The sequence below is a fragment of the Nicotiana tabacum genome, chromosome 9 (genome assembly GCF_000715075.1).
Source record: "Nicotiana tabacum cultivar K326 chromosome 9, ASM71507v2, whole genome shotgun sequence".
NCBI lineage: Eukaryota > Viridiplantae > Streptophyta > Magnoliopsida > Solanales > Solanaceae > Nicotiana > Nicotiana tabacum.
Genome location: NC_134088.1, coordinates 86,609,023 through 86,624,263, shown reverse-complemented (window position 1 = coordinate 86,624,263; position 15,241 = coordinate 86,609,023). Strand labels below are relative to the sequence as shown.

General features: G+C 35.3%; 2 protein-coding genes across 2 annotated transcripts; one reads left to right on the top strand and one right to left on the bottom strand.

Annotated features, from left to right (window-relative positions):
• Nucleotides 1-5,233: 5,233 nt before the first annotated feature.
• On the bottom strand, nt 5,234-9,078 carry LOC107817956 (uncharacterized). Its single transcript, XM_075221812.1, has 4 exons — nt 8,729-9,078; nt 6,100-7,832; nt 5,893-6,011; nt 5,234-5,794 (listed from the first exon to the last, which is right to left on the bottom strand). Exons 2-4 carry the CDS (start codon nt 7,820-7,822, stop codon nt 5,333-5,335), a joined length of 2,304 nt encoding a protein of 767 aa, XP_075077913.1. The 5' UTR covers nt 7,823-7,832; nt 8,729-9,078; the 3' UTR covers nt 5,234-5,332.
• A 1,303-nt stretch (nt 9,079-10,381) lies between these two features.
• On the top strand, nt 10,382-15,020 carry LOC107827917 (serine carboxypeptidase-like 45). Its single transcript, XM_075221813.1, is given in 13 exon segments — nt 10,382-12,485; nt 12,568-12,672; nt 12,769-12,795; nt 12,798-12,857; nt 12,945-13,037; nt 13,143-13,233; nt 13,320-13,635; nt 13,738-13,865; nt 14,055-14,147; nt 14,292-14,409; nt 14,635-14,746; nt 14,749-14,812; nt 14,814-15,020. Coding segments are annotated over 13 exon segments (1,536 nt in total). The 5' UTR covers nt 10,382-12,208; the 3' UTR covers nt 14,866-15,020.
• Nucleotides 15,021-15,241: the final 221 nt, after the last annotated feature.

Genomic DNA, 15,241 nt, shown 5'->3' with positions numbered 1-15,241 from the left:
GTCGATATTGGTCGGTTTTCAATTTTAGAGCTGGATGCGGGTTTGAGGTCGATGCTGACTCGGGGTCTGGTAATGACTTGGGCTCGATATTGGTCAGTTTTCAATTTTAGAGCTCGATGCGGGTTTGAGGTCGATGCTGACTCGGGGTTCGGTAATGACTTGGGCTCGGTATTGGTTGGCCTCTGACCCTTAAGCTCGATTCCATCACATCTCATCATAGTTCGATTCGGACCCGAGCTCGATAATGACTTCGAACTCGGTATTTGACCTGTACCTGAAATTTAAAGCTCGTTTGTGCTATCTTTGGATCCATCTCGATATTATGAAGACTTTCATCGGTCCATTATGATTCCATCTCGATCAGTCATACGAAGGTCAAAATCAATTTCGACTGTATACAAGTGGGATGAATGAATCTCTCTACCCTTAATAAGAGGTTTCATATCAGAGTAAATAAGAGGCAAGGAACAACGATCGCTTACATTTAAATGCGGCGAAAATCGCTGAAATTAGTTTGCTCCAAGCCAAAGTTTGATTCTCTTGGAAAAATAATTAGAAGTCACCAACAAAATCTTTTTCTGTTTTTTCAGTGTGCATTGACGAGCAATTGAAAAAAAGAATCCTCACTCAAAGCCGAGGAATGTTGGTTTTGCGGTTTTGGAGATGAGTCGAGTTAGCTTACATGGAACAATCAGCATGAAAATTTTAAAAATTCTTAGTAGAGAATGTCTTTTTTAAATGTGTCATATATGCTGCGTCAATCTCAATTAATCGTACCGGTGAATTCTGGATACTAGAATGACTAAGTCAAAAAAACTATGTCGCTCTCCTAAATTATTTTTTTATCGTAATTATCCACCTATACTTAGCTATTCCATAGCCTTCATCCCCTTTCGTTTGGCACTTTTAAAGTTAGTATAAAAATCATTCTTTATGAATCACGTTTATCAAAAGTGAGAAATTTTAATTTTTGTCAAATAATTAATAGATTTTGGCTATTAAAGTTAACAAGATCGTGAAAAACAGCACAAGAACTAAAGTAACAGAAGGTACAAAAATTATAAATGTGAGTCCCCATTAAATCTTTATTTAAGGAGTTAAACAAGGGACCATTATAATCTTCTCGACAAAACAGCAATATGGAGTTTTTCTTCTTCCCGATATCAACCTCCAAAATTCTACAACAGTCAGTCACCAACTTGTCTCTTCTTTCGCTTCTAACTATTTACACCATTATTATTCCTTTACAATCCAATAAGTAGCACTGTTCCGCCTTTACCCGCTTCAATTTCAAAGCCTCGTCCAAAAACCTGTCTTTGACATGCCCAATTTCTGCTCACTTTGAACAGCAGAGATTTTCCTTCTCCAGGTAAATTTTCCTGCAATTTGAAAGTCAGATTCTATAACAATGGGTCTGCTTAATTGGCATATTTGGTTATTCTCATACCAGCTTTAAATCGATTATTTCAAGCTCCAACTACAGCTTCGATTTGAATGCCTTTCGGAGTAAATGGGTTTTTGTTTAATTGGGTTTCCTGCTGGCTTTAACATTGCTGCCTCTAATTTCTTTTTAATTATTGCTTCATTTTTATTAGTTGAGAATATGTTTTAGATTTAGCACTTTGTCAAGTAAGTATAGCCTTTTAGAGTTTCCTACGTTTAGAAAATGTGCATCACTTAATACTTTTTATTTTTCGAGGATTTGTCTAGTTAACCTAACTTGTTTGCTACTGAATCATAGTAATTGTTTTTGTTTTTTTATTACCTGTAAAAGACAAATTATTATTCCCTTAAAAGATGAGTTATTTACCAGTATTAGAACAAAATGGGACTATTTTATTCCAATACCCAATTGTAAAGGCATCAAGGCCATCTAAGAAAAGTTCTTTTAATACCGCTATATATTTTAATTAACCTACTGACTGTTATTATTTTATTCCAGCCTCATGGATGATGTACCATTATTATTATTCTTGTTGTTATAATAAAAAATAAGAAATCTACCATTATTTATTACTCCATTACCGTTATTTGTCTTGACATTGCTTGATTTTTTTCCATAAAAGAAGCCTAAATAAAACATTTCGTCAATTTAATTGTTACAATTTACAAGTTTGATTAAAAAAATGCTCCATCTCCTGATCAGCAAAGTAAGATTAATCCTACGGAGTTGTGGGGGCATAATAAGAAATTTACTACTATTCAAAATCTGTAGTTTCCAGAAAGAATTGTCCAATGCAGCTAGATCTAATTTGGTAAAGTCATTCAAAATTTTAAAAAGTAAATATATAAAGAAGTCAAGAAATTCAATACATAGTATATATATATAAATTGTTATAAATATAACTCAAAATAACAATATCGAACAAGGAAAAACAAGCTAAGATATATAGAGAGAAAGAGAGGAAGAGAGATTCTTATTTCTTCTTCAATTGTGTGTTTTTCCTATCTATTACAAGGCCTTTATATAGGCATGAAAAGTGAATAAAAATATGTCATTGAATATGTCATTAAGCATAGAAATATGTCATTGAATATGTCATTAAGCATTTGAGAAGATCATGGAGGAAGAGTAGACATCCAACTTATTGATTTCTCTTATAACACTCCCCCTTGGATGTCCATAGATAATGTGCCTCGCTAAAATCTTATTAGGAAAAAATCCTATTGAAAAAAAAATCATAGTGAAGGAAAAAGAGTACACATGTTTAGAAATATGCCTTTTGGTTGCCTCGTTAAAAACCTTGCAAGGAAAACTCAGTGGGACAAAACCTTGTAAGGGAAAAAGAGTACAACGCGTATTAACTCCCCCTGATGAGAGCATCAATTCACATCCTTGAGCTTTCGCATCCCAATCTTGTACACTAGTTTCTTGAAGGTTGACATCGGTAGAGATTTGGTGAACAAATCAGCCATATTATCACTTGAACGGATCTGTTGCACATTGATATCACCATTCTTTTGAAGATCATGTGTGAAAAATAACTTTGGTGAAATGTGCTTTGTCCTATCCCCTTTTATGAATGCTCCTTTCAATTGGGCTATGCATGCTGCATTGTCTTCATACAAAATTGTGGGTAATTTATCACACTTCAAACCACACTTGTCTCGAATAAGGTGTATTATAGACCTCAACCATACACATTCTCGACTTGCTTCATGAATAGCAATTATCTCAGCATGATTAGATGAAGTAGCCACTATTGATTGCTTAGTCGATCGCCAAGATATGGCAGTGCCTCCATATGTAAACACATAGCCTGTTTGAGATCGAGCCTTGTGTGGGTCAGATAAATACCCAGCATCGGCATAACCAACAAGATCGGGACTGCAATCATTGCCATAAAATAACCCCATATCGATAGTCCCTTTTAGATACCGCAATATGTGTTTGATTCCATTCCAATGTCTCATTGTAGGAGCAGAGCTATATCTTGCTAAGACATTAACTGAAAAAGTTATGTCAGGCCTTGTAGTGTTAGCAAGATACATAAGTGCACCAATTGCACTAAGATATGGTACTTCAGGACCAAGAAGTTCTTCATTCTTTTCTTGAGGTCGGAACGGGTCCTTATTCACATCAAGTGATCTAACAATCATCGGAGTACTTAATGGATGTGCTTCATCCATGTAAAACCGTTTCAATACCTTTTCTATGTAGGCAGATTGATGAACAAAAGTCCCGTTTGCCAAATGTTCAATTTGCAAACCAAGACATAATTTTGTTTTTCCGAGATCTTTCATCTCAAATTCCTTCTTTAAATAATCAATTGCCTTTTGGAGTTCTGTAGGAGTTCCAATAAGGTTTATGTCATCAACATATACAGCAAGTACAACAAACTCTGATGTTGTTTTCTTTATAAAAACACATGGACAAATGGTATCATTTATATAACCTTCCTTTAATAAATACTCATTAAGGCGGTTATACCACATTCTACCTGATTGCTTTAGACCATACAAAGATCTTTGCAGTTTGATTGAAAACATTTCCCGAGACTTCGAATTATGTGCATCAGGCATTTTAAATCCCTGGGGAATTTTCATGTATATCTCATTATCAAGTGAGCCGTAAAGGTAGGCTGTAACCACATCCATTAAATGCATGTCAAGCTTTTCATGGACAGCAAAACTAATGAGATAACGGAACGTTATAGCATCCATAATAGGAGAATATGTCTCTTCATAATCGATACCAGGCCTTTGTGAAAATCCTTGTGCAACAAGGCGTGCCTTATATCTTTGTACCTCATTTTTCTCATTCCTTTTACGTACAAAAACCCATTTATAGCCAACAGGCTTAACACCATTTGGTGTTTGGACTACAGACCCAAAAACTTCACGTTTTGCAAGTGAAGTTAATTCTGCCTGGATAGCATCTTCCCATTTTGGCCAATCATTTCTCTGGCTACATTCATCAACAGATTTTGGTTCAAGATCCTTATCTTGTTGCATTATTTCAATAGCGACATTATAAGCAAAAACGTTATCGATAACAATATTATTTCGGTTCCATCTTTTTCCCGTTAAGACATAACTTATTGAGATCTCTTCATTCTTATCATTTTCAGGTACCTGAACCTCCCTTGAGGTTTTATCATTTGTTATGTCTTTGTGCTCTTCTTGAGTCACTACCTCCGTATTATGATCACTTTGATCATTTGCTCCTTTTCTTTTTCGAGGATTTTTATCCTTAGAACCGATAGGTCTACCACGTTTCAAGCGTGGTTTAAAATTATTTGCTTTAATTAATTGTCCTACCGGGATATCCACTCGAATTGGAGCATTAGCAGCTGGAATATGTGACTTAGTCACCCTTGGTAGGTCAGTGAATGCATCTGGCAGTTGATTTGCAATATTTTGCAAATGAATTATCTTTTGAACCTCTTGTTCACATTGATTTGTTCAAGGATCTAAATGAGATATTGATAATACATTCCAATCTATCTCGTTTCTCAGCTGCTTATTTTCTCCCCCTAATATTGGGTATACTGATTCATCAAAATGACAATTAGAAAATCTTGCTGTAAATAAATCTCCAGTCACAGGCTCCAGATATTTTATAATAGAAGGAGATTCATACCCAACATATACTCCCAACCTTCTTTGGGGCAGTGTTTTTAAGAGCGAGAAGCGCAAAAAAGCGACAAGGGCTCGCCTCGCTTCAAAAGCGAAGCGCAAAGCGAAGCGCACGCTTTATTAAAGTGAAGCGCAATTCTTAAAAAATATAATGTAAACCTTGCAAAGACACAATATAAAATTATAAATAATCAAAAAGTTCAAATTGTCAAAATCAAAGCTACTAAATTACTAGAATCAACCTCTTATTCTTCTACTCTTCTTGTTCTTCTTCAAGATTGTCAAAATCTTGAATTCCTCTATTATCTTCATATTGCTCGTCATCTTCCTCCTCCCCCTCCTCTTCCTCTTCATGATCACTTTCATCTTCATCAATTAGGGATAGGGATCGACTTGTGGTAGCCACACTTTTTCCCTTCCTAATCGAGCTTGAACTTGAAGTATTCCCCCTTAAACCATAAGGATTCTCCCCAACTCCACTAGCAACCGCAACATCACCCCAAGTGAAATTAGAATCGCCTTCAAATACTTCTTCATCTTCACAATTTTCGGGGACTCCGGTTAGCCACTCATTAGCCTCATCAATATTGTCCAAAAGAATTGGATCAATTAGATTGCGGTGGTTGTAGCGACGCCTCAATGCTCTATTGTATTTTATGAACACTAGATTATGGAGGCGCTTCAAGGTTAGTCGATTCCTCTTCTTTGTATGAATCTGCAAACAAGATGTGTCAACTAATTAGTAGGAGTTGGGACAATTGAGATATAATTTACTTTATCTCAAAACACGAAATAATTCTTTTTATTTCTCACGTGTTCAAAAACGCTCCAGTTCCTTTCACATCCGGATGAGCTACAAGTTAAACTTAGAACTCTGATGACGAAAGTCTGTAAATTCGGAGTCTCTACACCATATTGGTCCCACCACTCAACTATAGAAGTGAAAAAAAAATTCAAGAGTTAATAAGTATAAAAAATACATTAAAGTTAGAGCTATAAAATATAGAAGCACTTGGTCACCTGGCGATTTCGTCTTTCTTTGTTTAATAGCAAGTCGGAGCTTAAAAAGTCCCTCAGCTGCCTTGTAAATAGCAAGCTGATCTACTATCTTTTCTTGCATGTCTTCATCTGGGGTCAACTTGATAACAACCTCATGGAATCCTGTCCACACTTCTCTAGCCAATGAATTATTCTCATGCTGATCATAAAAGAGTGACGGGTTCAGAATAAGTCCAGCTGCATGCAAAGGTCTATGAAGTTGCTCACTCCATCTTGCATCAATGATCTGAAAGACCTTTGCATATTTCTGCTCATGAGTGAATGATGCTTGAATAGCCTCCTTGGCCCTATCCATAGCTTCATAGAGGTAGCCCATTGGTGGTTTTTGCTCCCCATCCACCAAACGGAGTACTTTAACCAAAGGGCCACCAATTTTAAGAGCATGAAGGACATTATTCCAAAAAGAATAAGAAAGAATAATGCGTGCAACATCTTTCCCTGCACTTTCCTTTGCAAATTTACTCTTGCTCCATTCCTCTGAAGTGAACAACTTTCTCAAATTGGATTTTTGCAAGTGGATACTATGTAAAGTCAAGAAAGCAGTGGCGAACCTTGTCTTGCCCGGTTTCACCAAATTTTTTTGTCCGGTGAATCTTCTCATCATATTCAATAACAAGGGCCGCTGAGAAATATAAGAATGTACCCTAACGCCCTGGCCAAAAACTGTAGAGAAGGGTTTTTCCTTGAAAATGTCCCCGAAGATTAAGTTGATACAATGAGCCGCACATGGAGTCCAATAGACATTCTTGTACGCTCCTTCCACCATGCCACCCGCTTTCACATTTTCACTCGCATTATCAGTGACCACTTGAACAACTTTGCTTGGGCCAATCTTTTCAATGGTGTTCTGAAATAAGGTGAACATTTTGATGTGGTCAGTGGATGAGTCGCTAGCATCAATGGACTCAAGAAACAAACTTCCCTTGGGAGAATTCACCAACACGTTAATAATCATTTTCCCAGTTCTTGCCGTCCACTTATCCATCATAATGGAGCAGCCATACTTGTTCCACGCAACTTTATGTTCCTCCACAATTTTATTAGTCTCCTCCACTTCCTTATTTAGATAAGGACCTCTGATTTCATGATAAGTGGGAGGCTTCATTCCAGGTCCGTATTGACCAACGGCCTCAATAAAGTCTCCAAAAGTGTCAGTATAGTTGACACAATTGAAGGGGAGCCCAGCATCATAGACCCATCGTGCAAAAGCTCTAACTGCACGATCCCTCAAAATGTCCTTAGCAATTTTTTGTACATCTTTTCCACCGCTCTTTCCTTCCGGCTTCTTTGGGAAATAGCAATCTATAGGACCTTTAGTCCTACTCGTACCCGTCGATCCATGGCTTGAAGAGATTGCATCTCTTCCCCGTTTTGTTGGAAGTGACAATTCTTCAATATCATCATCACCATCATCATCAAGATTGGTCACCAATGGTTGATGACTCATTTGATTTTTTTGCTCCTTCTTCTTCTCAACAAAATTCTTTATTTCATCCCTCACCTCCGGTGGACATTTCGGACAACTTGTGACGTTTCTATCGCCACCAATAAGATGGAATTTAAAGCGATAAATTCCACCCGTTGTAATCTTGTTACAAAACTTGCATACAATATTTGTATTCTTCTCATTAACTCTATCGCCATATCGCCAAGCCGGGTCTTTATCTTTCGATCTTTGAGACATTTTGAAATCCCTATTAAGATATAAGAAAATACATAATCAAATAAACTGAAAATACGTATAATATATATAATAATTAATTTTATAAACCGAAATACACATTAAAAAAATCAAATAAACTAAAATATAACATACATAATTTTCTAAAATGAAATACATATAAAATTAATCAAATAAACTGAAAACATAACATATATATAATAATTAATTTTATATACTGAAAAATACATTAAGAAAATCAAATAAACTGAAAAATATAACATATATAAATAATAATTAATTTTATATACTGAAATATACATTAAAAAAATCAAATAAACTAAAATATAACATATATATATATATATAATAATTAATTTTCTATATAATAATTAATTTTCTAAAGTGAAATACATATAAAATTAATCAAATAAACTGAAAAATATAACATATATAAATAATAATTAACTTTATATACTGAAATATACATTAAAAAATCAAATAAACTAAAATATAACATATATATAATAATTAATTTTCTAAAATGAAATACATATAAAATTAATCAAATAAACTGAAAAATATAACATATATAAATAATAATTAATTTTATATGCTGAAATATACATTAAAAAAATCAAATAAACTGAAAAATATAACATATACTAAAATACATATTAAAAGTAATAAATAAGAAGAATAAAAGGGGGAAAAAACAAAATGGGTTAGAGATAAAGGGAAGAAGAAGTCGCTGAAGTCTGAACAGTGCAAACTGGAGTACTGGACTGTCAGAGTCTCAGAGATAAACGAAAAAGAAGAAGGAAGAAAGAAGGAAAAAGAAAGAAAAAAAACAGATTCTGACGGGACCAAGAAGAAGAAAGAAAGAAGAAAGAAAAAAAAGAGAAGAAGAAAGGAGAAGAAGAAAATTACCTGGACTGGTCAGAAATGTTGATGAAGAACCCTAGGCTTTGGTCGACCTTGATCGTAGAAGAGAGAAGAAGAAATGACCAATTTTTCAATTTAGGGTCTGTTTTGTATAAAAAAAACAGACCCAAAGTTTTTTTCTTTTAAAAAAGGGCCCTCTTTTTAAAAAAGGGCCATCTTTTTAAAAAAACAGACTCAGTGTCGCTTTTTTAACAGAAGCGATCGCTTCGTCGCTTTGCTCGCTTCGTCGCTTCGTCGCTTCCTCCGTTGAAGCGTGCGCTTCCCTAGGTCGAGTCGCCTCAGGCAGCTAGAAGCGACACTGAGTCGCGTCGCGTCGCTTCGCGCTTAAAGCGACAAAGCGATCGCTTTTCTAAACACTGCTTTGGGGACCCATCTTTGTGCGTTGTGGTGGAGCAATTGGAACATATATCGCACAACCAAAGATTCTAAGATGAGAAATATTTGGCTCCTGACCAAAAGCCAATTGCAATGGGGAGACTTTATGATAACTTGTGGGTCTTATCCGCACAAGTGCTGCTGCATGTAAAATAGCATGACCCCATATTGAAATGGGAAGTTTTGTTCTCATAAGCATTGGTCTAGCAATTAATTGGAGGCGTTTGATCAATGATTCCGCTAGATCATTTTGTGTATGAACATGAGCAGCCGGATGCTCAATTGTTATCCCAGTTGATATACAATAATCATTAAAGGCTTGGGATGTAAACTCACCAGCATTATCAAGACGAATTGTCTTAATTGCATAATCTGGAAATTGTGCTCTTAGCTTTATTATTTGAGCCAACAATTTCGCAAGTGCCATATTGCGAGTTGATAGTAAGCACACATGTGACCATCTTGTAGATGCATCTACCAAAACCATATAATATCTGAATGGTCCACATGGAGGGTGAATGGGCCCACATATATCACCCTGTATACGTTCCAGAAATGTAGGGGATTCCATCCTAACTTTAATAGCTGATGGTCTAATAATTAATTTGCCTTGAGAACATGCAGCACAAGAGAATTCTTTAAATTGAAGAATCTTATGGTTCTTCATTGAATGTCCATGTGAATTCTCAATTATTTTACGCATCATAGTAGAACCAGGATGACTCAACCGGTCATGCCAAATAATAAAATTATCTTGATTAGTAAACTTTTCATTTACTATGGCATGCGTTTCAATCTTGCTAATACTTGTGTAGTATAAGCCGGAGGAAAGAGCAGGTAACATTTCAAGCACATATTTCTTACCAGACATTATTGTAGTAATATAAAGATATTCAATCTTTTCCTCATTTGTAGTCTCAATATGGTAGCCATTTTGGCGAATATCTTTGAAACTTAATAAGTTTCTTTGAGATTTACTACAATATAGTGCTTCATCAATAGCCAAATTTGTTCCTCATGGTAGTAATAAATTAGCTCTTCCAGAACCTTCAATTAATTTTGTACTACCGGATATTGTATTAACATTGGCTTCTTTCATTACCAAATAAGAGAAATATCTCTTATCTCTTAAAATAGTGTGTGTTGTAGCACTATCCAGAAGACATATATCATCTTTATTAATCTTGAGTCCAACTGAAGACCGAAAAATTTTCATATTCTTCATAAAAAAAATCAAAAAGTATATTATAAGAAATACGAAAGACAAACAAAATATATATTAAGAAATACATTAGGAATGTAGAAACTAGCAACACATGATATATTAGGAAAATACACTTAAGAAAAATAAACTAGTTGCAAACATAACAAAATGACAACTTTTATTATAGCTTCATTCCCCGTAAGATGATTAGTTCTTCAGTCAATATCCTCAAAGAAGTCTCCAGCTTCTAAATGAGTAATATTTGCTAGGCCTCCAAAATCATCATCTTTATATGCAAGATGTGCCTCAGAATCATATTTGTTTGAGGGACCTGCTTCATCATCATTATTTTGAAAGGTCAAGTGTGCCTCCACATTATTTTCTTTCTTTCTAAGGGAGGCTTGATAAAGTTTGACAAAATAATCTGGCGTACGACAAATGCGTGCCCAATGACCTTTCATACCACATCGGTGACACATACTAATTTTACCTTTTGAAGGATTAATTTGAGAACCCTTATTGTTCTCCTGTTTACTTCCACCATAATGACGATAATTATTTCGTCCCCTGCCACGTCCACGTCTACGACTATGTCCACGACCACGGTAATTATTTTGTTTTCTTTCAGACTTATCATATGCTGCTACAGCATTCACTTCCGGGAATGGTGCTGACCCAGTAGGACGGGCTTCATGATTTTTCATTAATAGAGTATTATTCTACTCTGCCACAAGTAGGCATGTGATTAACTCAGAATATTTCTTAAAACCCTTTTCACGGTATTGCTGTTGTAGCACCACATTTGAAGCGTGAAAAGTAGAAAATGTTTTTTCTAATAAGTCCTCATCTGTGATAGTGTCTCCACATAATTTTAATAGAGAACTTACTTTAAAAATAGCCGAATTATACTCACTTACGGTTTTAAAGTCTTGCAACCTTAAATGTATCCATTCATACCGAGCTTTCGGTAATACCGTAAGTTTTAGGTGGTCATATCGATCCTTCAAATTAATCCATAACTCAAGTGGATCTTTTACAGTTAAATATTCAGTTTTTAACCCTTCATGTAGATGATGACGAAGGAAAATCATGGCCTTCGCTTTATCCTGATTTGATGCTTTATTTTCTTGTATAATAGTATTTCCAAGACCTTTAGCGTCAAGGTGAATTTCAGCATCAAGGACCCATGATAAATAATTCTTCCCGGTAATGTCTAGTGCCACAAATTCAAGCTTTGACAAGTTTGACATATTGAAACTGAAGGAGAATCGAACACAACTAGGATGTGATTGTAAAAATGAAGGTGACAATCGTGCTGATAACGTGTTATAAATATAACTCAAAATAACAATATCGAACAAGGAAAAACAAGCTAAGATATATAGAGAGAAAGAGAGGAAGAGAGATTCTTATTTCTTCTTCAATTGTGTGTTTTTCCTATCTATTACAAGGCCTTTATATAGGCATGAAAAGTGAATAAAAATATGTCATTGAATATGTCATTAAGCATAAAAATATGTCATTGAATATGTCATTAAGCATTTGAGAAGATCATTGAGGAAGAGTAAACATCCAACTTATTGATTTCTCTTATAACATAAATAACTTTTACATATCTAAATAGGCAAATGTGTGTCAACAGAGACCTTTGGAACTATGTGGCTCCACCACTGACTATACCAAGGCTTTGTTGACTATTACATATTTACATGATTGAATTATAGCTGGCATGAACTATTTTATGTCAGTGTGATTGAAACATTCTTTGCAGTATTACATGCCTAAGGTTGATGTATTTTTAGTCCACATGGCCTGCTGTATTATCACTTTTGATAATTAGGTCAACATATTAAATTGATATTCAGTGCAAAGGTTAGCGTGTATTGATGTACTTATTGTCTTTCAACTTTATCATTCACTCTTTCCATTTGAAAATGGTTCCATCGTTCTATATCTTCACTATCTTATATTCCTTCTTCTACTTCAAATCAAGTGCTGAGCTCATAACTTCTCTTCCTGGACAGCCTCCAAATATTTTCTTCAAACAATACTCTGGTTATATTGTTACAAATGCTCAACACGGCAGAGCTCTATTTTATTACTTTGTCGAAGCAGATTCAGAAAATGCAGCATCACTTCCCCTTACTGTGTGGCTCAATGGAGGTACATTTCTCTGTTGACCTTGGTTTTTCATTTGAAGAGTTGAACTAAAAAGTTATTAATTTGATCGAATCCAAAACCTTAGGCCCTGGTTGTTCATATGTGGGTTATGGTGCTTTTATGGAGCATGGTCCTTTTCGGCCAGGGATTGATGGGAGTCTTATAAAAAACAAATATTCCTGGAATTTGGGTAATGTTTCTTGTTTCCTGAATGATCATATTGAAAAGTTTGTACACCCGAGAATCTGATAACAATGACTGATTTTGATTGCTAAACATGAAACAGAATCGAACATGCTATACGTGGACTCCCCGTAGGATTTTCATACTCAAATACAAGCTCAGACAACATCAATTGGGATGATACTGCAACTGGTACACCAGTTTTCCTGAAATAGCCAATAGTATTGATAAGTCAATGCTACAGGATATCTTTGGTTTTACTCTTTGTAATCTTTACAGCTAAGGAGAATCTCCAATTCATCCTCAACTGGTTCAAGAAGTTCCCCCAATATAGAAACTCGGATGTGTACTTAACTGGGGAGAGTTATGCAGGTTCACATATGAACTGGCCTAATCTATATGGTCTTTTGGTTGTATATACTCATAGCTTTTTAACACTAAGATTTGGTAACTAATAAGTATGTTTTTGGTTCTTAGGTCACTATATACCACAGTTTACATTATTGCTGCTTGACTACAACAGAAAGCCCAATGTTAAACCAATCAACCTTAAATCAATTGCAGTAATGTTTACATTACCCTTGAACCACCAAAGCACGTTTTCATATCTCCACTCTCTGTTGATAATTATTTCACTTTCAAATCTTCACTTAGTCCAATGACTTTGCACCTTGGGAATCCACTGCTAGATATTGAAATAAGCGTGAAGTCCGCCGGATATCTATGGTCACATGGTGTCATTTCTGATGAACTGCTTGATATGCAAAGAACAGTCTGTAATGAAACAAGGTATGTGCTGGAGTATATACGTAATGAGACATCTAACGAATGCTCGAAAGTGTGGGAACTCAGAACGGAGGAAATGGGAAATGATACAGTTAAGGATGATATTCTCTTGCCAACATGTGTATCCTCTAATGCAGCAGGACAATTACTGGCCCTTGGAAACCTTGCCACAATGCATGAAAAGGTATGAAATCAAATTCCATGAGAACTGTGATTAGGACATAATTCAACTATTTGCAATTGGAGCTAACTTGTTGCAGCTATTTTTTTTTGACACCTCGATAAGAAAGTAGGAAAAGTTGCTGATCCATGCCTTACTGAGTGGATTGATCTGTACCTTAACAAGCCAGAAGTTCAGAAGGCGCTACATGCCAATACCACTTACCTTCCGTATGCCTGGGAGATCTGTTCAGGGTAGGTTCTCTCCGTCCCGTCACTATCTCTTGCACTAAATTCTGTTTATCGCTTTATCTAAAATCATAAACTATTAAACAGAGAATACTTATATTTATTTATTTTATGTTTATAACACCCTTTACTTTCTCTTCTGCTTGTTGCCTGTGCATTTATAAAACAAGTCTGTTAAAATCTCTGAAAATGCAGGCCCCTTCAGTATAGGCTAGACGATGTTGCAATAAACATTATACCTCTACTGCCAGATATTCTAAAGGAGCATATTCCAATTCTGCTTTTCAGGTTAGGTGATTACTGAATATGAAGTTCCTACACTCAAATTTCCTCCTAACTTCACAATTGTAACAACTACGTAATCTTAACCTTTTGGTTTTTGCTAAAAGTTACTAATCTAAAGTAAGATTGTGCGTGTTTTGCATTTTCCAGTGGAGACCAAGACTCAAAACTCCCTCTGACCCAAACTAGGAAAATTGCTAAACTGCTTGCTCGAGATTTAAAGCTAGTTGCTTTTGACAAATATGGTCCTTGGTATGATGGCTTGCAGGTATGTTCCTCCATTCCCAAAGTACAATGTAGCCTTAGATAAAATATGTGACAGCATTTTTGCTTTTAGTTTGGATTACATACGCAAAAAAAACTTTAAAATGTATAGTTATAATAGATGAACTCCTAGAATCCGCTAACTCTAAATCTTGGATCCATCTCTATACTGGAGGGATCAGATGATGGAAACATGTCTGTATATATATAATTTGTTGCTTTATTACAGATTGGAGGATGGAGTAAATCATTTGGAGGGCTAAGGGAAGGCAAAAACGTTACATATCTAACATTCGCTACAGTTAGGGGCGCAGCTCATGAAGTACCCTTTACTTCTCCTTCACAACACTTTTTAGAGCATTTCTGAGAGGACATCCTCCACCACGTACGAGCAGCACCATTGCAGCCTCAGCTGCGTAATCCTATCGATCTGATGAACCTCTATTCCACTTTTCTCTAGACTGCAAGAACCTATTCTCAAGCTTTATTTTGTTATCTTTGTCTTACTTTTTTTTTTCTGTGTGGATTTTAAATAAGTCTACTTATTGTATATAACTTGGCTGGCCCTAGATTTTACCTAGAGCCCAATGATTGATTTATACAGTCTTCAAAAATTATGTTGGATCATCGCTTCTGATTTGTTTCACAATTTTGAAGAAAAGTTTCTGCCAAAAAAAGAAAACAATTTTTTATCAAGAACTGTTTTTTAATCAAACATCAACCTAAAAGTTTTTCAATTTTTGAAAAACTGAAAGATTATTCAAAAATAGTTTTTTTCCCGCAAAACAGAAAAAGACTTCTTGGTGTTTGGTTGTAAAGCAGCTTTTGGAAAACAA

Coding starts and splice junctions, on each gene's coding strand:
- LOC107817956 (XM_075221812.1), bottom strand. CDS start 7,822: ATGTCTCAAAGATCGAAAGATAAAGACCCGGCTTGGCGATATGGCGAT. Junction 6,012..6,099: donor AAGAAAGACGAAATCGCCAG/GTGACCAAGTGC, acceptor TCACTTCTATAG/TTGAGTGGTGGGACCAATAT. Junction 5,795..5,892: donor ACTGGAGCGTTTTTGAACAC/GTGAGAAATAAA, acceptor TCTTGTTTGCAG/ATTCATACAAAGAAGAGGAA.